The 26,163-nt window shown below is 37.0% G+C and overlaps 1 protein-coding gene across 2 annotated transcripts in view; it reads left to right on the top strand.

Annotated features, from left to right (window-relative positions):
- LOC126457328 (obscurin) overlaps positions 1 to 26,163 on the top strand; it is a 684,258-nt gene that overhangs the window by 5,291 nt on the left and 652,804 nt on the right. For both annotated transcript variants that reach the window (XM_050093526.1, XM_050093528.1), the window contains exon 2: positions 14,027 to 14,096. In XM_050093526.1, coding sequence (XP_049949483.1) covers positions 14,027 to 14,096 — 70 coding nt within the window. The remainder of the gene's footprint in view (positions 1 to 14,026; positions 14,097 to 26,163) is intronic.

The raw sequence follows: 26,163 nt of genomic DNA, 5'->3' as shown, positions 1-26,163 counted from the left end.
TTTGTAGAACCTTTTTGTATATGTGTTGCTAATTATGTTAGTATAATGTTATCAGTAACAGACTCAGTTTCCAAATCCACTCATTTTGATTCCAGTTCAGTAGCTTTCATATTGCATTAGCAGATCCTCAAATTTTTGCTTTCTTTGTGTCTCTGTTCCCATACCAGTATTAAAATCACCATATATTACATAGTCTTTCAGTTCGTTTGTTTTTCTGAAATTTTTTTATTTATTTTACCACTTGGTGACATTTACACATTGAATACTCTTAAATCATTGTACACAATACCTGTAATTTCAAAGTCTTTTTCTTCGCTTTTGGGTACATTTTTTTATGTATCATTCATAATGCTATCATAATTCTCAGCTGTTTTAACAAATATTGCATCTCCTCCACTGTTAAATTCTGATCTGCAGAAATAGTTTGCAAGAATGTAACAATTTATGGTAAAAAATTCATATTTCATTGTCTTTTAATCCATGTTCACTTACACACTATGTCAGGGCATGTTTCATTTGTATGTCTTCTGCTTCTAATTTTTGTTGCCCATGTATTACACATTTTGATACAGAATTCTGAGCTTAATTTATTTTTCTTTATGTTACAATTCTCAGTCCCTATTTGATTATCATGTTTTTATTTCTTGACATTAATACATAACTTCCAGGTTTTTTTTTCCTTCTTTGACTGTATCATAAAAAAATCACCAGCCAGGTATTGACATTCTGTCTTTTTCCTTACTGAAGTTCTCATAGGCATTTTTCCATTTGGTTTTTCTTTTTTTCTTTTATACAACTGTTGCTTGGTGCTTCTCATTCACTTAATTGGGCTCAGTTCCAGTTCCTCTTCTTCTGCAGTGGATTTTGGATTTTTGTTTATTTTTTTCATTTCTGTTGTGGAGGTATTACAGCTCAGCTCAGTCTCATTAGGTCTAGTATATGTTGCTGTCTTCATCACTGGTTTTTCATTTTGGATTGATTTGCAGTGGTATTAGTTCTTCTTCTGGAGCTGATTTTGGATTCTGATTTGATTTTGTCATTACTACTCTGGAGATCTCATTCAACTAATTGTTCTCAGATAAATTTTGAGTAACTATTTTGGTTTCTGTAGATATGTTTTATTCTTAATGATGATTTTTTTTTCTGTCTCACTTACCAGCTCTGCTTTCAGTCTGTACACAAAGCTGTTTTTCCTTTAGACACCAGTTGCAGTCCATGCCTTTTAAAATCATTTATGCTGAGGAAGGTGTTTATGTTCATTACTGTAGGGGATCCTGCCCATCTGCTGCTTTCATTATTTAGCTATTTAATCTATAAATGTATTTGTTTTTGGCTGGAATGTCATATCTGTATGGGATTGTACACAATATTAATTTCGTCAGAACTGTATTGTGTGTTATTTCATAAACAGATTTTCAAAATAAGTGTGATTTTTCTTCATTGTAGCTGTCATTTGTTCTGGCAATCACAAATTGGCTGTTACTTTTTACTCCAATATTGTTTTTTCATTAACAGTTTGTGTTACTTTTGGAATAATGTGCAGTGACATTATGTTGGAATAATGATGGAAATTGCTGGATGGAGCAGTATGTAAAATTAGGGAAGGTAGCCACTCACCTATAACAGATTGATGCATGGAGCACAGAAACACATAATAGAAAACATCTTTCTCACTATCTTTTGAGCACTGACTCTTTTTCTAGCAAAAGTACACATTCTCAAAGATAACAACATTGACACCCAAATGGCCTTTCCTGTAGGACTCAAAAGCTAGTGTGACTCTTGTCTTCTGTTATGTGTTTCTGGGCTCCATGCATTGATCCACTGTAAGTGAGTGATTACCTTTCCTTATTTTAGTTATGATTTAATTCTTTTCTAGAATATTATTCAGAAACTTTGTGGACTATCTACCATGAGTGTCACTTAGTAAAAGAACTTTCAGTTTTAGGCACAATTTTTTTCCATCTTGTTTAACCAGATTTGCTTTGTTTGAATTTCTGCAAGCTTCCTTGTAAGGTGTTTGATGATCAAATTTTGTCATTTCTTCCAAGCAGCTGTTTCAAACTATTGCACTTGTCATGAAACTCCTCATTTTCTGATCTGATGGTATTCTGTATGATGAATGCTTCTCATACTAGTTTGAAGATCATGAAGAAAACACATGTAATGTCTTCCATAAAAATATCTGAAGCTTCATTAATAAAATGGATGAACATCTCATATCCATGCTCTTGGATCGAGTGACTGATGACATCGCTATTTGATCCCTTACTCTCCCCTCCCACTCACCAGCCAACCAGCCATCTCATATTCATAGATGGCTTGATGGAATGTATGCAAATGTGTTGTGCAAATCTGAACATCTAATGGATATTACTAAAATTCAACATAGTTATTTTCATGGATTCAAGCTAAAGTCATACTACTGTAGAACCAATAACAAGAAAGGGTGTGTGGCAATTTATGCAAAAAATGAAATTAAATCCTGGTCCCTTTAGATTAATTAATATTGTGTTGAACAGCTCTTTGAATGTTTGGCATGTTAGTGGATCAGGAATCACATGAGCTTGTAGTACTGACAGTTTATGGGCTACCAGCAGGAAATGTCATAAAGCTGTTAGTAGTAGGTTTAGGAAGGTTATGCAAATCTTTGTGGAGACTTTAATGTTGATTTTCTGTTACAACACTACTGATCAAAGACACCGGCAGTTGTTGACGCCCACCTGTGGACTATGCACCATAGCAAAATTCCTTATGAGTATAGAAGCACATAATGCAGCAGCCATTCGCAGTTTGTTTTTAAACCTAACAATTTTTAGTGCTCTAAATATAAAATCAGCAGTCAGTGGATTATCTGGCCATGGTGGTCGTGTGTTATCAGTAAAATATACTGATCATTGTAATCATTAGCAGTGACTTATTGTTTTTGTAGAGAAATTATGGGGAGAATGCTCATAAAAGATTTGTAAAGCAGACTCTCTAAGTGGAAAACTTAACTCTTTCATAAAAATGTTACTACAGTGCTTTGGGTCACGATTTGCTCCAAAGGAAACATAACAGAAGCAGGAATAAGGGATAGATAACTCCTGATGGAGCTATTGTATCCACATACTCTGAAAGGAACCTGACTGGCATACAATCTGGACTGGAGGCCTTGCCTTTATTAAGTGATTTAATCTGCTTAGTTACACCAAGGATGACTAGTTGTAAGTTTCTTATGCAGGCAATTGTTCTAGGTTGAATTCTGGAATATTTACTTTGTCATTTTTGGTGTAGAGTTTCAGAAAACAGCGTTTAGTAACTCTGCTTTTGTGGCACTGTCAACAGTGACATCACCATTTTCATCACACAGTGAAGTTATTGACTGCTTCTTGCTGCTGTTATACTTCACATATGACCAGACTCTCTTTGGGTTTTCTTGCAGATTTCAAGGCAGAGTTTTGTTATGGAAACATAAAAACATCTTGCATTGAAGTTCATCCTAAATTTTTAGTTCTGTAAAACTTTGTCAGTCTTGGAGAGTTTGTGTTCTTTTAAATTTGGCTAATTCCCTCTGCAACATCGTTCTGACCTATTTTGTGTGCCATGGGGGATCAGTGTCATCGCTTATTAATTTATGTGGTATGTACTCCCTTTGTTAGAAAAGCTCCAGGGCGGTTATTTTTTAATTTCTGAGTTTGCAATAGTAAAAAGGAACAAATGTTGTCATGTTACCTGTCATTTGCGCATCCTTGAAATGACCTTGGCTGTGTTTCTGTGCAAACTCACTATGAGGCAGAGCTGTGCTTAGCATCACACTGTTTAGGTCCTTGGCACATTATTTACGGTGAAACAACGGATGCTGATTATGAACGAAGAGTGAACATTAAGTTTTGTGTTAAGCTCAAGAAAACCCCTAGTGAAACATGGACAATGATTAAGTAACCATATGCAGGCCAGGCACTTTCAAGGAGTGATGTTTTCAAGTGGCACAACAGGTTTTGTGAAGGCAGAGATTCAGTGCAAGATGATCCCAGAGCTGGTCACCCTTCTTCAGCACATACTGATGCAGACTTGGAGCATGTAAGACAGCTATTGCAAGAAGACAGTCATGTACCTGTGCATGCAATGTCAGAAGAGCTTAATTTGACTCATGATGTGTGCCATAAGATTTTGTGTGGACATTTAGGGAAATGGAAACTTTAATGCACAACTTGTCCCTCACACACTAACAGATGAATGGAATGAGGAAAGATGAAGAATTTCTGTTGAACAACTGGATCGAGCCAGACATGATGCCAATTTTCTGTCAAAGATTATTGCTGGGGATGAAAGATGGTGCTCACATTAGGCATCGAAGTTCTGAATCGCAGAGTCCTAAATCACCAGCCTCATAAAAAGTCAAATGACAATCATTGAGAACAAAGGCAATGTTGACCATATTCTTTTATAGTAAAGGATAGTTCGTCATGAGTATGTACCCGCATATAAAACAGTGAACCTGACTCTTTACATCGAAGTCTTGAAATGTTTGTGACAAGCAGTTTGACATAACCTCCCTGATTTGTAGCATTCTCAGAACTGGATCTTACTGCATGACAAAAGGGGGTATCTCTTAGAAAAATGTCAAGCTACTTTTTATCTGCTTTTTTATTTATTTTTGGTAGGTTTGGATGTTTGGTATTCAGTCTCACTACAACAGTCTTATGGTCACTAATCTCAGTATCCCTCATGATGCTCCCTATTTGTTCAAGATTATTTGTTGCTAACAGGATAAATATGGTTTCACAACCATTATATGTTGAGTGGCCTGCTGAGCTAATTGTTCAAAACAATTTTCTGAGAAAACATTCAGTACATTGAGACAGTGTTTTGTGTCTACTGGTAACTTTAAACATGTATTTTTACCAATATATGGAGAGTAGATTGTAGTCACCACAACCAACAATTGTATAAGTGGCGTACCTATTTAAATAAGACTCAAGCTTTCCTTGGACTGTTCAGCAACTGTATCATCTGTTTCAGTGGGTTAGTAAAATGAATCAATTATTAATTTATTCCAGTTGTCAAGTATATCCTCTACTCATACCAACTCATAGAAACTATCTACTTCACTTTCACTTCTAGGTAAACTGCTTTTGACAGCAATAAACACCACCACCAACTGTATTTATTCTATCCTTACTGAACATGGTTAGGTCTTTTGTAAAAATTTTGGCTCAACTTATTTCTGGCTTTAGCCAGCTTTCTGCAGCTATTATGATTTGAGCTTCAGTGCTTTCTATTTGTGCTTGGAGCTCTGTTCTTTCCCAACACAGTTATGACAATTTGCAACTACAATACCAGTTTGTGGTAGGTCTACCTTCATCAAGGCAATTTACACAATATGGAAGGCTGGCAATAGTCTGTTGAAAGAACCCCTGGAAGATGGCAGCGGCACTAGTGATGTCAAAAGGAAACCTGTTTTATTGATGCAGTCCAAATGGTGTAATCTTCAAGTCTTTGTCAATGGGAATCTCAAGATGCACCTCTTCAAGGTTGATTTTGGAGAACAGTTTACCACCTGGAAATATAGTAAAAGGGTTCATCCAAAGAAGGCAAGGGATAAGGATGTATGTCTGCCTGAGCATTAGGGTTGGCTTAAAGTTTCCGTACAACAGAAGAGAGCTGCCATGTATCCTGACCGCCACTAGCAGTGAAGCCCACTGACTGTAGGGGTTGGGGAACATAACTTATTGCTGTTCAAGTCAACTCAGCTCAATTTTAACCTCATCGTTAATGCCCAGTGGAATTTGGTGACTTTGCAAAATCTTTGATTTGCTGTCAGGAAGACAATTTGGTTCTGAAAGTCCATTGCTTTCCCCAAACCATTTTCAAATGGTGGCACAGTGGTTATGAAGCATGTCAGTGATAGCAACTGGTACTGATGAGCTGAGAGGGTGTACTATATGATACTCTGAAAATTCAGAACCAGAATATGCATTGAGAGCAAATATACTCTAGACCAGTGGATCTGCCTCAATCAGATGTGACCCAGTATTCAAGACACCTGATTATAAGTGGCCATCAGTTGCATATGATCTAGAAGTGACAAATGGTGGTGGCTGTACACTGACAACTTTGATTGTTCTACACCAGTGGCAATCCACCTGGTCCCTACTGCCCAGTAGCAGGCGTTCGAGCTGTGTCATGTTGTGCGATAGGCGATAAGAGTTGTAAAAACATTTTCATCATGTTTTCATAAAATTTTGACATAAATAATTTTGTAAGTAACTATTATTGACTACCCCTGTTCTACACTGATGGAGGGAGCATCCAAACTAGAGTACATGGACTGGTTAACGTACTGGTGTGATGTGCCAGTACTGGAAAGGAAATTCACTGTCGAGTTTTGCCAAGTTGCATGCAACAAGATTTTACTCTTAAATGTCACCAAAACCTGATAACTGTGTGAAATGTTATTTATTTGCATAGAGTGAAGCCATTGCCTTGTGCCCGCCATGCTACGGCATTCGTCCGCATTGGTGGAAACGTTACATAAACACTTGCCCTCATAACGTGGACATTCCTGTATGGGATGCAAGGAAAACTTGTCTGGATAATTGGGAGACAAAATGTATCACCATGAATGACATTTAGTACTAGACCAATTTTGGAGATAGCAACCAGATAGCTGTTACTAACTGGGACTTGTTTAACACTTTAGGATCTTTGATGGAAACTTGCCGTACTTTATTGCTACAGCTCTTGGTCACATGTAAAGTGACAAACTCTGTCTAAAAATTTTGTTGCAACCTGTTCGATATTTCATGTCTAAGCATGATTCGCAACACTCAAAGCAGGAAGGGGTCAGATTGCTTTAAAGCTTGTGTCCAGATCTTCTTATCTGTGGCTAACCAAATCACCTACTTCTATGAATGATTTGCCACACTTACACGTAAATTTACGTTTTCCACCCAACCCTTGCAATTCTGCAGTCCAAAGTGCATAATGTGTTGTTGATGTAAGAATTCCATTCTTACCATTATTACATGCATTTTGTTGGAAAAATCCTCAGACAATAAAGAGAATATTTCACACAATGGTAAAACTGATGGCTCAGACAACAAGGCTTACTTTTGAACCAAGGACTATAACTGAGAGGATTCACAGACAACAAAAAGGCCCATTATAATCTGGACATTTAATCTCACTTACAATAACATCCACCCACTCAGCAATCAAAAAGTTTCTCTTGTCACTTTTCTAAATCAAATTAATCTACTCCCATAGGCTCTTCTATTTCACTTTCCAAACCATTAGAAATTATATATGCAATAGTTTTCCATTTATGTGAAACAAAGAGTCATGTCCCTGTTATCACTTGCTTGGAAATTTAGTGCAATGCAGTTTTGATCCACTCTTCAGTCTGCTTGAGCCTCTTTAAATGGCTGAAATGTGAATTGGGTGGCAGCACCTGTGACTGCTGTTGTGTTGAATTGGTTAAGTGATAGAACAATTCATGTGCTGTTGACACTGCTGCTGGTCATGCTGCAGTTTTAGCTGCTGCTGTTACTGTTGTTCCTGTAGGCAAAGCTCAAAAAATCTGGCATCTATGGTAGCACATCGTGAAGCAAAATTGCAACCTCCTCATCACTAGTGGAGTATCCTTCACTTCAAGCCACAACATTTGTTGACATTTCTGTAGCAACATTATAAATGACCAGTTAGTCCATGAACTAAGCAAAAACAGTTCTTGATAAAGTATTCATCTGAGCCACTGTAGAAATTGTTTAGAGATTGTTCTAGGGTAGAAGAGTAAAGTCTAAGTCATGCATTAGTTAGCCAGATAACACACATTTTGCAGTCAAAGCTTCCATATAGACAAGGGATGGTGAACAGCACAAGTTCATGATTCGTCACAATAAAACCACAGTAAACAGTCAGCACTGCAGATACCACTTGTAGAAGTCAGTCAGGTAACTTACATTTGGCTTGCTACAGAAGTGCATTTGATATCAACCATGTTATTGCAACTGGTGCCCTCACTGTATTGGTGCAATGTTATGTATATTGATATCGCTGTATAATCCATCTGAGTATCTGGCGGGGTTACTACAATCTTTATCATAAATTAGGCGATTTTCTCAGTTGATTGGTGTGATAAAATCATATTAATTATTATTATTACTGCTTTTGATGTTTTCAGACCAGTTTTTGATACCTGAAAGTAACTGTCAGTGTAACATCTTTTAATGTACTCAGCTTATCTTATAATATCAGTGTGTTCATGATTCAATTTTTTGTATCACACTCAGTGCACTTCTGACCTCTCCAGTAATAAATATTTATACATTTCAGATACAGGGTGAGTCAGAAGGAAAGGTATGTGCTTTGAGGCATGATAATATCAGTGATTCGGAATAAAAAACTTCATATGAACATACACCCTATTCTAAATGGTTTCTGAGATAGAACACATTTAATATCACTTTTGTACATTTTTCTTAAATAACTTGAAAACCACACTTTCCAGTGAAAATGTGTTGAAGTACAAAATTAAACTAAAATAAATTTCCTACAAAAAATGTCCTATTCAATTTTTTTTCTAGAACTGATGGTTTGTGCAAAGAGAGCGCGAGAATATTGAAAAACTTACTTGACGCACATGCTCTATAGTTTGTGTAGTTTTTGTAGGACAATTTGAGGTAGAATATTAAGGCAGCAAGTAGAGATGAACAGTTGGATATGGGACACTTGTGGTCTATCAAGTAGGGAAACTACCTCAAATTGGCCTACAAAAACTATGTAAGCTACAGCGCATGCACGTCGAGCGAGTTTTTCAACATCCAGATCAGCAAATCCCACTACTTTTAAAGGCCATGTCTTAGTCAGGTCTTCTCATGTCCTTTATTTTTACATTTACGATATCCATTACATATTCTATCCAAATGTCATATACCCCATCTATCACTTCATGCATCTGCATATTTCATGTTAATAATAATTTGCCTTCCTACAATACAGCCTCCAATGAGTCTTGCATCACATTCTTTCCATAAATAGTGAATACTTCAGAATGCAAGGATCAACTGTTTCCTCACTTCCACTTTTAAAACTGATGATATCTCCAACCTTCAGTCATAATTTTGAGTTTTGCTCCAAGAGTATGTTGTGAATTGGTCACCTGTCTACTCCAGTTTGCTTTACTTTTTCTGGAGTGTCATCCAATAGACTTGATCGAAAACATTTTACCACTGCATTGAAGACAAACATCTTGACATGATGTATGATTATATGAGAGTATCCCGCACTTGAACTTCCATTCAATCAAATCAAGATGGAACTTCAACAGATTTATTAAGTCTCAAAACCACATGCATTGTTTTTAATAAGAATAATAGAATGTCTCAAACATCAGTAGTTGCTCGGCTCTTCTAGGAATAAATGTGGCACAATGCTGCAGGCGAGTCACTGCGCCCCAAGTCGTGAAAATGCACCTTTTCTAAATCAGTCTATCTCCACAACCTGTTCTATTTTATTTACCAAACCTTTAGAAATTATGTATGCAACAGTTTTCCCTTTATGTGAAATAAGACTGATATCCGTGTAATTACTGCATTATTTTGCCCTTTTTTTTTTTTTTTTTTTTTTTTTTTTTTTTTTTTTTTTTTTTTTTTTTTTTTTTTTCCCCCCTCTAATAAATCATCCAGCCATATAGATTGTGATAAATGTATTTCTACCCGAGTTTTAAAGTTATTTTTCTCATCAGTGATTAACTGATCTTATTCATTTCTTATGCCACTGCACCTATTTCTTTCAAATTTCTCATCTGGTTGTTTGGCTTCTTGGTATATCATGTCATACCTTTCTTGTTTCTGAAGTTCTGGTATTTCTCTGCATACCTTGTTTATATGTTTTGTCCTGGTTTTGTCCATTTCTCTTCTTAATTCATTATTTAGCCAACATTCTTTAAGATCCCATTTTTTTTGTCCTATCTCCTTTCTTCAACTTTATCAAGCATTGCTTGTAACTTTGGGTCCTATTTATCTTCTGCACCTTATTGTTGAGCATATGAGAGAGGAGCCTCTTAATTTTCTCTAAAAGATTTTCCCAGTATCTTTTGTACTGTGTATCTCTTTAGATTTAATTTTACATCATTTGTTAAACTTCATTCTTATTTCTTAGTTACTCCAAATTCCATTTTTTTGACCCCAGTGTGTTGATTGATTCCAATATTGTGTATTCCTCTGTCATTATGAGATTGTGGTTTAATTTATCTGTTGCTGGTGGTGTTTTCCCCATCAGATTTGCTGTTCCTGAACCTCTGATCAGTACTGTCTGTAATCATATTGAAAGTGATTACATTGCCAGGACTTTTCCATGATTACAGTTTTATTTTGCATGTATTGAATGAAGCATTCACCAGTACCAAAACAATTTGATTATAGAAGCTAACATGTGTCTTGTCTCATTCATTTCTTGTCCCTAATCCAAAAAATTGCACAATTTAATTTACCATTTGATCTCCTATAACACAATTATTATTGACTAGATCTTTCACTTTCCAAAACACCAAATCTCTTAGATTGTCATAAGTGATCTCCAGTTCATGGCCAAATTCACGGGCCTTGGCATGTACACTTCAATTACCATGAGATTTACTGATTTTGTGCTTAATGTCATGAACAGTAATTGGTTTGAGAAATATTTTCTACAATGTAATTTTTCAACATGACAATGCTGGACCACGATGACATGTAGTTATGTATCTGTTAACTATTTACCATTTAAGTGTTATAAAATTGCCTAGTCACTATTAAAGTAATATGAGAAATGAAACAGAATAAGGAATTATTCCTAATGTTGCATTCATTGATAGTCTGCCAGTGTGCATTAGATACAGAATGTGACCAAGTTATGAAGTAACAGTTGAGACAGTGGTGAATCTGAACCTGAGAACTATATAGCAGAAATGGAACACTTTCATTTCCACTACAAAGAAAAAACATCAGCTTTATCAAATATTTATCATTCGTAAATATCAGATGTGAAGTGCACTGACCTGTACCATAAAAATCAATAAATGTATCGAAAAAGGGATTATCATGCATGACAGTGAAACTGGGTAATAGATTACTGTGATGAGAATACAGTTTTTGCAGTTCTTGTGAAAAACTGCAATATTTCCGGAATTAATTGGAATACATCACAATGATGCTAGTTTCCTAGAGATACCACTTGCTTTGAAATTGAATCTCACGATAGAGGAAGCATGTAACAAAATTACAGTGTACAGGCCTAGAAAAACAATGAAAGCATACATCTGTAGATAGACAGTGGGGTTAATTCTTGACAACAGTGGCATACAAATAAGATGCAGCACTCTGTGCATAAGATACAGAGACATATTTATTGTTACCAGAAGTGGCATTCGATATACCTTTTTGTACTGTGAGGCAACTCCAGTGGAAGAGTGTTGATTGTACTTGATGAAAACTTACTGTGGAATGTAAACATCAATGCATGTTTATTAAACCTCCTTCAACAAGTGTGCCAGTGAAATATTTCATTATATGTTTAGCATAATCAGTATCGCCTCAGGCTGGGGGGCTAGCTTCACAGTCTCAGATGTTATTGAATTTAGCACATGTTAAAATTTAGGAGTAAGTAGGAAACATGTACTTTTTTGTTTTCTCCAAAAAAATTCCTGCCCCAAGATACAGGCCTCCAAAGGTGACACTGCGAACACTATTTTGGAGATGTGAATTTCGGAAATTTTTTAAAATGCCTTTCAACAGTGCTGGGAAAGAAAGTGCTCTTGAGCCTGCGTTTTCAATTTGGAAATGCTAACAATGAATAAAACACTTTCATTTGTGCACATGGGGGTTCGCTAACTACTGCACGAACTATTGTATCCCGTGTCGCCAGACTACTGAGTGAAGAGGTGTTCAGTAAATTGGATGATTATGTTCAGTGGAAGTCATCAGCTGATTGTGGAGCACATCTGTGACTAACACAATGTCATCACCAGAGGAATTGTGAAACGTATCTTGTGCTGATGCAGTTACTTCGTAAGCTTTGGTAAGTTTTAACGTGGCACTCAGGGTGGGATCAGACACCTCTGATGTCTGCAGATTAATTTCTCGATCAGGAACAAGACAGATAATAACATCACAGATAAATGAATCAATCCACATTGTGTCACACTGTTTACAGCAAAAATCACACTTGCGTGCCAAGCCCTGTAAGTTGGCAGTCCATGCTGTGTAGGATTGCTTATGTTGCTTTACACACTGATTAGACTTTAGCCTACCTGCAACATCGTGAGCTTGGTGACTGTAATAGTCAGTTAGCAAACAACAAACATCAGAAAAAGTCAAACAAATAGGCTCCAAGTGTGAAAGTAATTTTTGCAGAATTTTGACAGTTTACTATTAGAAGACAGCAGCAGCACTCACTGACATTCATGATGAGTTATTTGACTTGCCTTACAGTGAAGAACAAAACAATGTAAATGGACCTCCCAGATCTCATTTGCCATGTCGAAATAAGCAAATGGGAGAGGGGGATGCGAGCAAACTGCAGCTGCTGACTGTTGTTGGTTTTAAGGAAACTATAACAGCTGTGTCTGCCGTTGCTTGTGGAATTCTCATTGTTCTTCTAGCTGTTATTGTGGCTGCATTTATTGTTGTAGCTGTTACTGCTACAACTTGAGAAATTTGAGATCCACATCACACTGGAGTACTTGCATGGTGAGGAAGTTCTCACTGACGCCCTTCTATCCTACGCTGCGCAGGTAGAACACAGTTTATGATAACTAGGTGATATAGAGACTGATGGAATGAAACAGGTGGTTCCAGAGGTAAATGACAGTGGAGATCACAAAGTGAACAAATAACCAAAACAAATCCAGAGCATAGCAGAGTCATCTTAAACATATAAAGCAATCCAGCGAGCAATCCTAACCACAAATGAAAACCAGGCAAGAACAAAACTTTACTGTTCAATGGTGTGTAACTAAAGGCTTCAATGACTATGAGACACTGGCTAGCAATAGCCGGCCTGTGGAATTTAATGGTAAACACTTGCACCTGACATGCTCACTGCGGCTGCTGCACCTTGCATGGGCACAAGCCATAATTATCACCTGGAGCCAAAGTATCTCTGACATGTTCTCCTTATCAATACTTGTGCTAGGCAGGAAAAGCAAATCACCATCGGATACTAATCACAAAGGTATGAGTATTTATTTTGTTTGACTAGTTTTGGGCATAGCTCGTCATTGTGGTATCCGTTTGAACAAGCAGAACACTAAAATTACAAAAATGGTGCATTTTTGTAAAATATAATACTCTGTTCTTTCTAAATTCTTGTTGAACGCATCTGGAAACATTGTTAGATTTTTTTTGCATTGTCATGAAGTTTCCTCCACTATGAATGTACTTTCCTTGGCACTACATAGTATTACGCAGTGTGCTGTTACCATTTGCAGATACATGTAACATGATTAAAAGTCTTTAATACACTGACTCACAGAACATGCAGACCAGGTATGAATGCAGAATGTGCATCATGTCTGAACATGTTTACATTGAACGCATCACAGGTTAACCTTCACTGATAACCAAGTTTGAAGTTGACAAACATGGGACTTCCTAAAATAAATGTCTAAAGCATAATGTAGAATGCTTTAGAATTTCATCCACTGATGCATGTGATATTCTATTCTCTGTGGTAAGAGGATCACTCTCTCAGATATAGCCATAGTCTTTAATTCAGCAGGCCTTTTTCCATACCATTGTATTATACACAACAAACATTACCCTGATCTAAGATAGAATGGTTTTCCTGAGCCAGGTAATACAAAACCAACTGATGTAAGAAATAAATTTCATCTTTATTGCTTCTTATCACTGGTTTTATGTATGTACTGTGACATTAGCAAAAACAGAAATTTCTGATGTCAATTTTGATGACATGTGACTTGAGAAGTAGTTGTTATTTAATTTCACGTTATAATCGTAGTTATTGTCAAAGGACTGAAATCTTCCTTTTGATTTTCCAGCATCCTCATTGAAGGTGTGAAGTACTATGCAAGTGAGCCAACAATGTTGGGACGTACATTCCTGAGATTAGTAAGTACGATAAAAACAATACTTTTTATTTAGTATTGGATTGGTCTGATTTTCTCTATTATATGTCTGATTAATAAAACATATCAACAGATGATCCCTTGAGATAAATTTTATGATGAATAATATTAATTCATCAGCCAGAAGAGTCTAATTGTGATGTGGAAATAATTCTAAAATTGTTTGTTTCTGGCTTTTGGAATCTGTACTTCAACCAATAAAAATAAAACTCTTACAGGATCACTTTATTGCCTGTGTGTGTCTCAGTCCCTCTGTTAAGATGCCTTTTTCTCAGGAACAAGTAGATGTTTCAAGTTGAAATGTGTGTCAAATGCTAGGATCTAGTGTCCCTTGGTGATGTGAAAGATTTATGCTTCTAAGCCAGTGCAATCAAAAGATGTGACCATTTATGTCACATATTTTGATACTCGCAAACTTGCTCGTCTAAAACTACAGAGAACTATTTGTACGCAGAGTGTGAACCCTACACGTAGTTGTCTGGTTTTTCATTATCACCATTGTAAAGTACTAGATAGGAATCTCAGATGAACGATTCTTGAATCCTGTCACATGATCAAATTGCCTTCTGAACTTCCAGAAGTTTTCATGCTTTGAAATAATTGGAATAACATAATCTAAGAAGGGTAAGTTAGACTAGCCAAGCTATCTGTACACTTAAAACTACTTTATGGTGGTTAGATGGCAGATAAAAGATGCACTAGTTTCATCTTCACTCTTATATTATTCTACCCATTGGTATTGCATGGAGACAAATATTCTATCCATCAGTGTTGCATGGGAAGACAACACCAATCCATATACTTGTAAGGATGAAAACTTTGTAGTAAGTAATATATTGTATTTACATTACAGTCCCTTACCTTGCCCAATTCCAAAATGGATAAATTTGAGTTATATATTTTTTACTTATGTTGGATTACACAGCATCAAAATTCTAAGAACAAGCCTTTATCAAAGAATGGAGAGTCCAGGATGGAATAACAACAATATTACTACTCAACATATAGATAAAATGCTAAGTCACAGACAGGCACAGTGGAAATACTGCTATACTAGAATGTGTCACTTTGGAGGACAAAGCTAAAATTTTGTGAGAGAGGGCCTGAAAATGTGTGTTTTTATGTGTAATATCCTAATTTGTAAGGTTTTTCTTTGCTGATAAGCATTTAGCTTGGTAAATTCGCACTTGATTATAATGTATATTGAAATTTCTGACAAAAGTACATAAACTAATATAAATGCCACCAAAATTATCTCAAAAAATGATTTAATGAACTCAATCAATTTTCTTTATAACCTCTCTCTGACTATGAAACACTGAAAACAATTTATAAAAAATGTAAAATGCTTCAGCCAACAATTTTCATCAAATCTTATTTCAGTTCATTTTTAGACATCATTCTCCTGCTTGCTTCCTGGCCTCTAATGTATCCTTCTTGTTTCTCTTGAGTATACACTTTGCCATAAGCCTCTGTTACTTGTTTCACACCCCTCTCTGTGGACTGTCCATCACATGTTCATTTTGGAATCTGCATTGACTCTTAATCAAACTTTCTTATTCCTGATATATTTGGTTTAAAAGTAAGTGACAGTTCATTTACTTTTTCTGACTTGTCTATCAATTCCAAAAGTGAAGTTGTGTTTGGATTTACTGCAGATGTTTTCCTAGGCTGATCAGACAGGTCTTGTGGTGTATCATCATCTGCAGTCCTCACTTCAGTGTCTTCTGCACCCCTGATTTCCTTTCTCCTTGGTCTTTTGAGCATAAAAGTATTCAGAGCATCATTTCACCAAATGCAAACCACAATGAATGTTGGATTGTTGGCAAAACAATGTCTGCTATTAATTTCTTCTGGGATTTTAGGAGCTTCAGTTGATAAAGTATGTGACAGGATCCTTCCACACAAGAGAATTTAGATTTTATTGTAAGCCAGCTGGGTTAGTGAATGCCAACACTGTACTCCACAAGAATTTGTAACACTTCAAGTTGTTGCCTTTAAGGCCATGTTTTGAAGCCTCTATGTAACAAATCCTATTTACAGCTGTTAACTGCTGAGAGTGGCTTACAGCACCATCCTCTAACAATGCCCGATCAGTTGGAAGTGCACATGTCCTAGCCTTAGTCATTCTGTAATCATAAACCTTATCTTTGACAACTGTGTCACTCAGTGGAACCAAAGGGTTGATTCCAAAAGTGAAGTTGCATTTGGATTTACTCCAGGTGTTTTTCTAGGTCAAATAGACAGGTCTCCCTGTCTGTCATCATCTTCATTCATCAATTTGTTTCTTATTGGACAAAGTTTTCCCTTCCAACTGTTTGATTAAGTGGTGCAAAGGTGGCTCATTAGTACACAGAGCACAAATCAACTGGATGAGTTTACAATTCAGCTTTGTCTTGGCCCAATGCAAGAGTCCTCCTTCCCAACCATTGTTATATTCATTGAGTCACCACCAATAGCCTGCAAACTTTTATCAGCACTGTTTTTCTTTAAAAAATCCATGAGATTATCTTTCTCTGGAGTAAAATGGTAAAGATACATTTCAGCTGGCTCAATGCAAACAGTGTAATGCTCTCCTGTCACAATACTTGGAAATTGATGACCTTAGTTATCTGTTTGTAACAGAACTCTTGTCTGTCTAATCTTGGAGTCCATCACAAAAGATGCATTTAATATTGCATATCCTACATTGAGCATGAAATTCTTCATCAAATGATCTCATGACTTTTTCTTGTGCCCTTCTTACTTTATTGTGATCAAACAAAAATCTTCTGTCTCTACTTCAGCAAGTAATCTAGCATCCAAATATGCAGCTATTGTAATGACAGCTGTAGCATGTAGACTGACACCATCCTAATACTTTGCAATGTAACATTGCTCGTAATGTACTATAATGACTTGCACTGGACATAGAAGGTATATCAGAATTGTCACATGGTATAAGCAAAGGATCTCCAGAATTTTCATCTTTAACATCAGTTGTCCCTGTTATTCTTGAGTTTCTCCCGGCGTATTTGATAATCAAAATATCCACGGGTATGTTGCCGGTCTATAGTGTCCAACGGGCACAATATTTCGGTGATCATACATGTCGCCATCATCAGGTGAACTGACAGACTGAGCTCATGTGAACGTGCTGGCACGGAGATCCGTACGCTATGACTGCTCAGAGGGAACTGGGTTCGGTCGCGGCGGCGGCCGATTTAACTACCCTCCGCCCGCGGTGCGCTCCCTCCGCCGTCCGCGCCCCGCGCCACGGTCGCGTGGTGGAACAGATTGCGACGGCGTCTGAGATGACGTCGGTGTGATGGCTCTGTCCGCCGTGGTCGTCACAACTATACATTTGCTCGATTTACTCTTGATTAACCCGATCGCTGGTTCCCAAGCCTTGCTAAGATTATAGCCACAGTCACGGTTTATGAGGTCGTCATTGGTGCGAATTTCGATGGCCTCTCTAACAACGCTGTCCCAGTATCTCGACGTCTGTACCAGAATCCTCGTGCGGTCATACTCCATGGCGTGATTTTCCGACAAACAATGTTCAGCGACCGCCGACTTGCTCGGATACATCAGTCGAGTGTGCCTCTGGTGTTCACGGCATCGATCCTCAATGGTACGCATCGTCTGACCAATATACGACTTGCCACATTGACACGGAATCTGGTACATGCCGGCCTTCCTCAAACCGAGGTCGTCTTTGGCGCTCCCCACCAGTGCACGAGTTTTATTTGGAGGACAAAACACAGTTCCGACCCGGTGTTTCTTCAGAATGCGGGCGATTTTCCCCGAGAGTGCGCCTGTTTATGGAATAAATGCAGTGCCTACCTCCACCCTCGTGACTTCATCCATCTCAACAGGTTGTGCTGCAGTGCTTGGGCGGAGAGCACGTTGAATCTGCCACTCTGAGTACCCATTTTTTCGAAATACAGTTCTCAGATGTTCCAATTCCTGGGGTAGACTCTCTGCGTCAGAGATAGTGCGCACCCTACATGTATGATCGCCGAAATATTGTGCCCGTTGGACACTATAGACAGGCAGCATACCCGTCGATATTTTGATTAGTTGTCCCTGTGTCTCCTTTGGAGAAAAGAATTTTATTTGGTTGTAATGTTAACTGTTCCTTCCTTTGCTGCTTATATTCAGAAATTCTTGTTAATTCATCTTTTTGCCTTTTCTGCTTTTTAATTTGTCTTCCATTCAGTTATACCTGGCAACCCAGTTTGATGCAGTTCAACAGATCGGACCTTCTCTCCTTGATCTTTAATAAACACTAGTTTTTGGTAGTGATCTTCATATCTTTTGATCAAGAGCAGGAGATGTGCATTTTATATTTGCAGTCAGTACCACCAAATTCTGAACTTAGCTTAACCTCAGACTTGCAACTGAGGATGTCAAAGAGCTTGTCTGACGTTGGTATGAAAGTCTCTTTCACTTCTCGTTTTCCCATGCCAAGTGATATGTTTTTGGTCTTTTCCCAGGTTTCTTCTATCTTCTTCAGTACTGTGACTCTCGAATTTAAAACTGACACCACAAAACAACTGTTTACTAGCTCCTATTTTTGAAGAACTTTTGGATGAATGTCCTTTGCAAGAGTGGCTACTGGATAATTTCTGACGATCTCTCCACTCTGCTCTTTTGGCAGACTGCTTGGTTGGCTGATTTGTGGAAAGTGACCAATCAGCGAGATCAGTGGTCCCATTGGGTAAGGGAAGAATGGGATAGAAAATCTGCAGTGCCCTTTCAAAAGAAACATCCTGTCATTTGCGTGACTCGATTTAGAGAAATCATGGAAAATCTAACTCAGGATGGTCAGACACGAGTTTGAACCATCATCCTCCCAATTGCAAGCCCAGTGTGCTTACCACTTCACCACCTCACTTGGTCTCTTAGCAGAAGCCTGTATCTCAGAACACCATGCAGAGCTGGGAGTTCAGAATGCAGTATTTCTCAATCAGTTCCATTGAAGTCACTCATGTGAGTGGTAGTTGTCATTCTTGTCTTCCTTTTACTAGCCACAGTTGCCAATTTTCTGATTTTGCAAGTGGTAGAAACTATTTGTTCCAGGAAAAAGTTGCTATTTGTATGATATTAATCAAAAGACGCTTTTATGAATGGTATAAAAAAGTTAACTGATTTTATAGTGTATTCTTAACTATAAAGCAGAAGTACAGACAGAAATAATGATAAGAAGCCACGTCTCAGAAGAAGACAGTTTGCTGCAAATTTTATATGAAACATCTGAATATCACAAAATTTAAGTAGCTTTTTACCAAGCAAGAGAATGCAATTGCTATTTTGGTAAGTATAATTGGGAATTGATAACCAAAACACAACTTTATGCCCCTCTTCATTCAAAAAAAAAAAAAAAATTGAAATATTTGACACAACCTACTGCTATTCATTTTAGCTTTCAGCTGGAAGGCCTTCTTCGGAAGTAAAAAACACACACACATTCACACAAACACAAATCGTATGCACACATGACCATTGTCTCTGGCCACAGCAGTCAGAGACAGTGGCCATGAATGAGAGTGTGTGTGTGTGTGTGTGTGTTATGCTTGTGTAAACATGTGTGTGTAGATGGCCTTTTGGCCAAAAGCTAAAATGTGTAGCAGTCTTCTCATTGTGCCCATTTGTGACTTGTCATCATCTCTATATGGTGAGTAACCAACTATTCTTTTCATAATATTGTTATTAAAAACAAGAATTTGTCGGAAACACACGTTCATTTTTGTAACACCTGTTGTGTATTGTAAGAAATTTCTGTAATGCTTCTGTTTCTTTGTGGCACACACAGTGCTCACTTCTGAAAACCTTTAGAGGAATAATTTTGTTGAATTGTGTAAGAATGTAATTAAAATGAACTGTATAGCTTCACTTTCATTATCAGCTGGTAATATGGCTCTCATTAATTCCAATGGCAATTGGAATGCTAAGGCTGTGAGCAATGGCTTTGGCTGACTTTAAAATATATTTTTGAAAATTTCTTGAGTTGTTCTTGAGGTATTTGTGCTGTTAAGCTTTGTCTCTTTCTCCCAGTTTTCAAACAATGGGATATCCAGGATGGAATAAGGGTGATATTATGAAAAGGATAGATTGTTACTCACCATGCAGATGAAGATGGTAACTTGCAGATAGGCACAGCAAAAAAAATTGTCAAACAAGTAAGCTTTTAGCCCAAAAATGCCTTCATTGGAATTAGGTAATATGCACCCACACACTCACATAAATGCAACTCACACACACATGACCACAGTCTCTGGCTGCTGAGGCCAGTCTCCCAACCCTTACCCTGCTGTTCCTCTCCCTCCCTGCTCCAGCCTCCTCCTTACTCCCACCACCCAGACTGCTTCTTCCGTCATGCACTCTGCTCGCAGTCTGGCCTCAGTAGCTGGAGACTATATAAATGTAAAAAAAAAAAAAAATAATAAAAAACGTAGGAAGTCTTGCCTCATCTGCAAGAGACTGTGGTCGTGTGTGTGTGTGTGTGTGTGTGTGTGTGTGTGTGTGTGTGTGTGTGTGTGTGTGTGTGTGTGTGTGTGTGTTGGGGGGGGGGGGGGGTTGTGTTACCTAATTTCATTTCGATTAAGATGTTATTGAGCCAAAAGCTTGCTTGTTCGACAGTCTTTTTTGTTGTGCCTATCTGTGACTCAGCATCTCTGCTCTACAGTGAGTAGCAACCTGTCCTTTTCATAATATTTTTCAGTTTTCATATTGTCTCAAATTATCTTCTTTGTGTATCTTCTATAATGGTCATAATATACTGTGTGTTTTTGTTCATGTTTGTTTTATTGTTTCTATCTTTCATGTTTCATGAAAACAGTAATATTTCCTTTCCCTCACTGCCTAAACATGTTTTGAGAGCAGTTACTCATAGAATGCAACAGTCATAAAATCTGTAAAGTAGCAACCAAGGGTGAAAATGAAATACGAACCATTAAGTTGACAATATTAACTGAATTCAAAGGTCACTTATGACATAAAAATATAGTCAGAGGTGAGGTAAGTACAGGTGATAAAATTCAAAGAATTTTATAAAATGTAAAATATATGTAAAAGTAATAAATGAAAGCCATGTAAATTTAATAACATAAATTTTATGAAACTAAAGTTAAGAATATCAGAAGGCAAGTTTTGGATCTAGCAAATTAACACAGATTACAAAAGAATCAAGTACACTGCAGTAATACTAGAAGTAGTGTGGTGATCAAAACACCTGCCTTCTATTTGTAAGGACAGCGATTCTCTACTGAACATCTTGATTTTGTTTTCCTGTGGTTACCCTCAGTCTAAACATCCATTCCAGCATGGTTCCTCACACATGCCTTAGTCACTTCCTTTCCTTCAGCTGAGCCACACATCAAAACCGCAAAACTGACAGCTGGAGGAGCAAGTAATGAAAATGGTTACTCCATCGTTTTTGCGTGACAGACACTGGATGAGAGAGAGAGAGAGACAGAGAGAGAGAGAGAGAGAGAGAGAGAGAGAGAGAGAGAGGGGTGTGTGTGTGTGTGTGTGTGTGTGTGTGTGTGTTTCTGTCATCTATTTTTGACGAAGGCCTTACTGGCCAAAAGCTTTATTTGTGACAGTCTTTTTATTGTGCCTATCTGTGACTCTACATCTCCGCTATATTGTGACTGGCAACTTTCCTTTTCATAAAGCCGAACTCGGGATGGCCAGATGTGGGTTTGAACTGTCATCCTTCTGAACGAGAGTCCAGTGTGCTAGCAGCTGTGCCACCTCACTCAGTCTTGCAATAGTAACATGCGAAATAGAAGACATAAGAGTTCTGGAGATTTGTTTGGATGATAAGCACCTTCAGAAGACAGATATTTATAATTTCTTTAGAAAGTTAAGCACAGCTGTCTTTACAAACAAAAAATAGTCCACTCTCAATACTAGTTATGCATTTAAACTGATTTACTTTTGTTCCAAGATGTCTTGTGGAGTAATATTCTGGGACAGCTCAGTTCATGCGCAAAGGATATTTTTCTCCTGCAATCATAACATGGTGTTAATTTGCATATTTCCTATAAGCTACTATTGTACAAGCTGAAGACTCTTTCACTGATGCAGTACAACTACCCCCTCATAAGATTTGTTGTTGACAACCAATTCTTATTTAAAAGAACCAGCTGCATCCATACAGTGGCAAAAAGTCTCTGCATCAGAAGCATGAGCTTCTTCATTTTCTATGGATTTAAGCAAGACTTTGAAGACCTTTAAAGGAAAACTACATGTTTTCACATACAATTTGAAGATTTCTCTCTTAGGATATTTTGCAGAAAATAGAAGCTTCCAAAATAAGTTTAACTGTAGCACACCAAATTAATAAAATTTATGGTAGATTATTTTTATATGAAAATATCAAGGCTATTACCAGAGCCAATAAATTTTCAACAAATGACTTTTTTCCTGCAGTGTGTTAACTGTGAGGATTCACAGTATCTTAAACAGGCAATTAATTGGATACAAATTATAGCACCTGGCTGTAATTTTAATTTTTAACACCACAACAAAAATAAAATTATAGCTGATGCCGTAATTTGTTTCCAGTCTTCATCATGTTCCCACTGTAATATTATTGTTTATAAATATTTTTGATTAATACACACACAATGTAATGTCATATTCCATGATTGTATTATAATGAGGCACTCTATAAAATAATAAGTAAACTCATATGCAAAATAAAAGAAAGGCAACCACTCATCTTTAGCAGACTGATGTGTCACTCATAGAAGCATGTAACAGGATAACAGGACACAGTATTAACCAGCTTCGAGCTCTGGCTATTTAAAAAAAAAAAAGAAGAAGAGGGGGGTGGGGCTACATACCTCATCTACATTTTTAACTTCATAAATATGCCAAACCTTATAAGCATTTTGACTGAATCATCACTTATTATTTATTATAAATTCATGCTTTTTTACCATCTAAATTTTACTAATTAATACATTTTATTTTAAATATGTTATTACCATTGTCATATAAACCATTTAATACTGGTTTTATGTCCAACTATTAAATGTAATTGCATCTGTAAATGTATTATCAGGTACTCCTGCACTTTATAATTCTATTATTGTTGGGAACTGCCGTGAGTAGTCTATCAAAGCTGAGAAACTCCAGTTGTCTTCATTATGCTATCTTTTTGCCTTAACCAACTGCTTTAATACTTACCTGGTCAGTTTGTGCTGTTCATAACTGCATCTTCAATAATGTTTCATCATATTTGTACAATTCTCAATGGATACAGTACAATGCTCTACAGCATTGTATATTTGTAGTATTATGACACCTCAATGTATCACATAGTTTGTCCATGCAATACTCTGTTGAACTGCCATATAGGGCATCAAGTTTTCATGTAGTATTTTAAACCTCCAGCTTCATTTACTTTTGTACATTGTTCTTCCACGGTACAAAATTTTTCCTAAAGTCAGAAAGACCATTGTAATATGTTACACTGGTTTGCTGCACCTCTCCATGCTAAACTTATGTTGTGTAAGTCTTTTCATATACGCATAATTATGCATCCTACATTCATTTGGATCAGATTATTGTATTCAAGTGTTGCTGTCCCTCTACAGTTTCTATCCTCCTCACTTCACTTCATTACCAAATTAACTGCTCATAGATGCTTCAGGATGTGTCCTATCAGCCTATTTTTTTTTCAGCCAAATTGTGCCCAGTCTGATTCAGTGACTCTTCACTACTCCACCAGGTATTCAATCTATCCATCATGTGCTTGTATACTGTATTTGCCCAGTTATACGACAAGATTTTTCCAAAATTCATCACTTGAGAAATACAGGGTTGTATTGCTGCTGAGGCCAACATTTTTACATTCTGTAGTCGGTGTCTCACATTTACTGGTGAAACATTGACAACTGAGGTCTCATGCAGATTTATTTTGCAGAATTCAGAGGGGTTAAAGGGGGAACAATGACAACAGCAAATGTTGTTGTGCTGCCAACCACAGAAGTGAATGGATACCATGTGCAGTGGCTTTTTGTAAAGATCTACCATGTTTAAAATGCAGTTTGCTTGAATCCATTGCAGTCAAAACTGAAGTGATTTTAAAATGGGCAAGTACACAGCAACAGTATTTATTTCTGCAGGAGACAGAAAAAGTCTAGATGGGCACCAGTGGCATATCTACATGTTTTGCACACCAGTGTTGTCAAAGCTCACTAGATGAGGTATGATGAGAATGAGAGGGGGTGTGTCAGCTGTTGTTTCTATGCACACAATGAGAGAGAGCAGCAGGCAGATGGCATGTTTGGAACAAGAGGTAAAGGAATTTGTCTCATTCTTGCATTAATATATATGTGAAATCCTCTATGTATTCAGGAAAAACAGCTGTTCTCAGGTCCCTCTGTATCCATGACCTTGGGAATCACAACACATTCAGAAGAAACAGCCAAATATTTATGATAACCAAGATTCAAAATTTTTATTGATGGCCATTTCACTCACAGCATTCCAAGCTGTGCTATAAGGTCCTACCCTAACCTCCACTTTGGAAATTGTGATACATGCAGAAGGAACAGGCATATATTTGTGACATTCAAAATTATTCTTTGCATTGCTGCTTGTTTATAGAAACACATTGTCTCTTCCCTCCCATCTCTTGGAATAAATGAAACTATCATTCCAGTTAGTAATACCAGTGGTGTTGGTGGTGGTGGTGATGGTAATTAAAAACAGTGATACCACAGATTGGTATCACAGATACGACTGGGATAGGTAGTAAGCAAAAAAGGAAATGAAGATAGAAATAAATGTAAACTATTTCTTTTTGTTTTTTATTTCTTCTGGTATTATCGGAATGTAGAAAAATGAGTAAACAGCATAAGTTTACAATAGGTAAAATGTTAGCTTTTTTAAGCAGGTACCTTATACTGTATCAAAAGAACAGTTTGTAATTTTGATTAGTCAGATTCTGTTAAAAATTTTTTTTAAGAACTCTAGTGGGGGGGGGGGGGGGGGGGGGATGCGGCATTGTCTTATATTTCATGTCATCTTGTACTCGGGTAAATATGGCAGCATGTGTTACATAAATGGTTCCTCAAACGTGCCTCAGGCACATTATTTTCCTCCAGCAGAGGCATACATATTTATGCAATTTAAGCACATTCTGGCTTGTCAAAGTAATTAATGAAGAAGTACAGAGTCAAATTGAGAAGAAGAAGGCTTTATGGTAACAACCTGATTCATTCCACATCTCTGTAGGTTCTCACTTTGATAGGATCTACATACGATGATGAATATTAAGCTACCAGTAGGAAATAAACAGTTGCTATTTAATATAACTGAGGAAGCAGCAGCACTTTTCAAAGTAGTGACTGTCTTACAAATTTACTAGCTTACATTTAGCTAATGTATGCACAGGTAGTATGTAACAGGATAATAATTGTTTGTTGTAAGTACAGTTTTCATATTAAGTTTGAAGAGTTGCTTTTCTTAACATATATGATATATTCATTTAAAGAAATGGAAAGTCCTTGATGAAATAAGGATTTTTGACTGCACACAGTTTTCTTCTCAAGGTACTCTTCACAAAAAATAAGAGTAGCTATTTATAGCAGATATCATTCTGTGTGTACAGTAGTACTTTTGTCAGAATCAATACCATAGGTCTATACAAAAGTTATCAAGTTGTAAGAATAAATTTGTATAATTAGCTGTATCTTATGTATTTTTACCAGATTTGATCCACTCCATGCATCACTGACATCACAAACACAAAGGTACAATATTATCTATATGCACTTGTTAATCATCTTGACAATATTACATATGTTGGAATTCTCATAGACTGATACCATACTCTCCCTTTGACAAAAATTAAGCTAGTAATCCCATAAAATATTGGGTCATAGGAAATTGCTCTTTTTACATGTAAGGAATACTGGCAGAATGGTTTTATTTTCATTTTTATGTATACGTCAAGTTCCGTAGGACCAAATTGAGGAGCAAATCTCCATGGTCATGGAATGTGTCAGTACATGAAATTACAACATAAAAGTAATAACAGATAAAAA

The sequence above is a fragment of the Schistocerca serialis genome, chromosome 2 (genome assembly GCF_023864345.2).
Source record: "Schistocerca serialis cubense isolate TAMUIC-IGC-003099 chromosome 2, iqSchSeri2.2, whole genome shotgun sequence".
In the NCBI taxonomy this organism is placed as follows: Eukaryota; Metazoa; Arthropoda; class Insecta; order Orthoptera; family Acrididae; genus Schistocerca; species Schistocerca serialis.
This window is presented reverse-complemented; position numbering and strand designations above follow the sequence as displayed.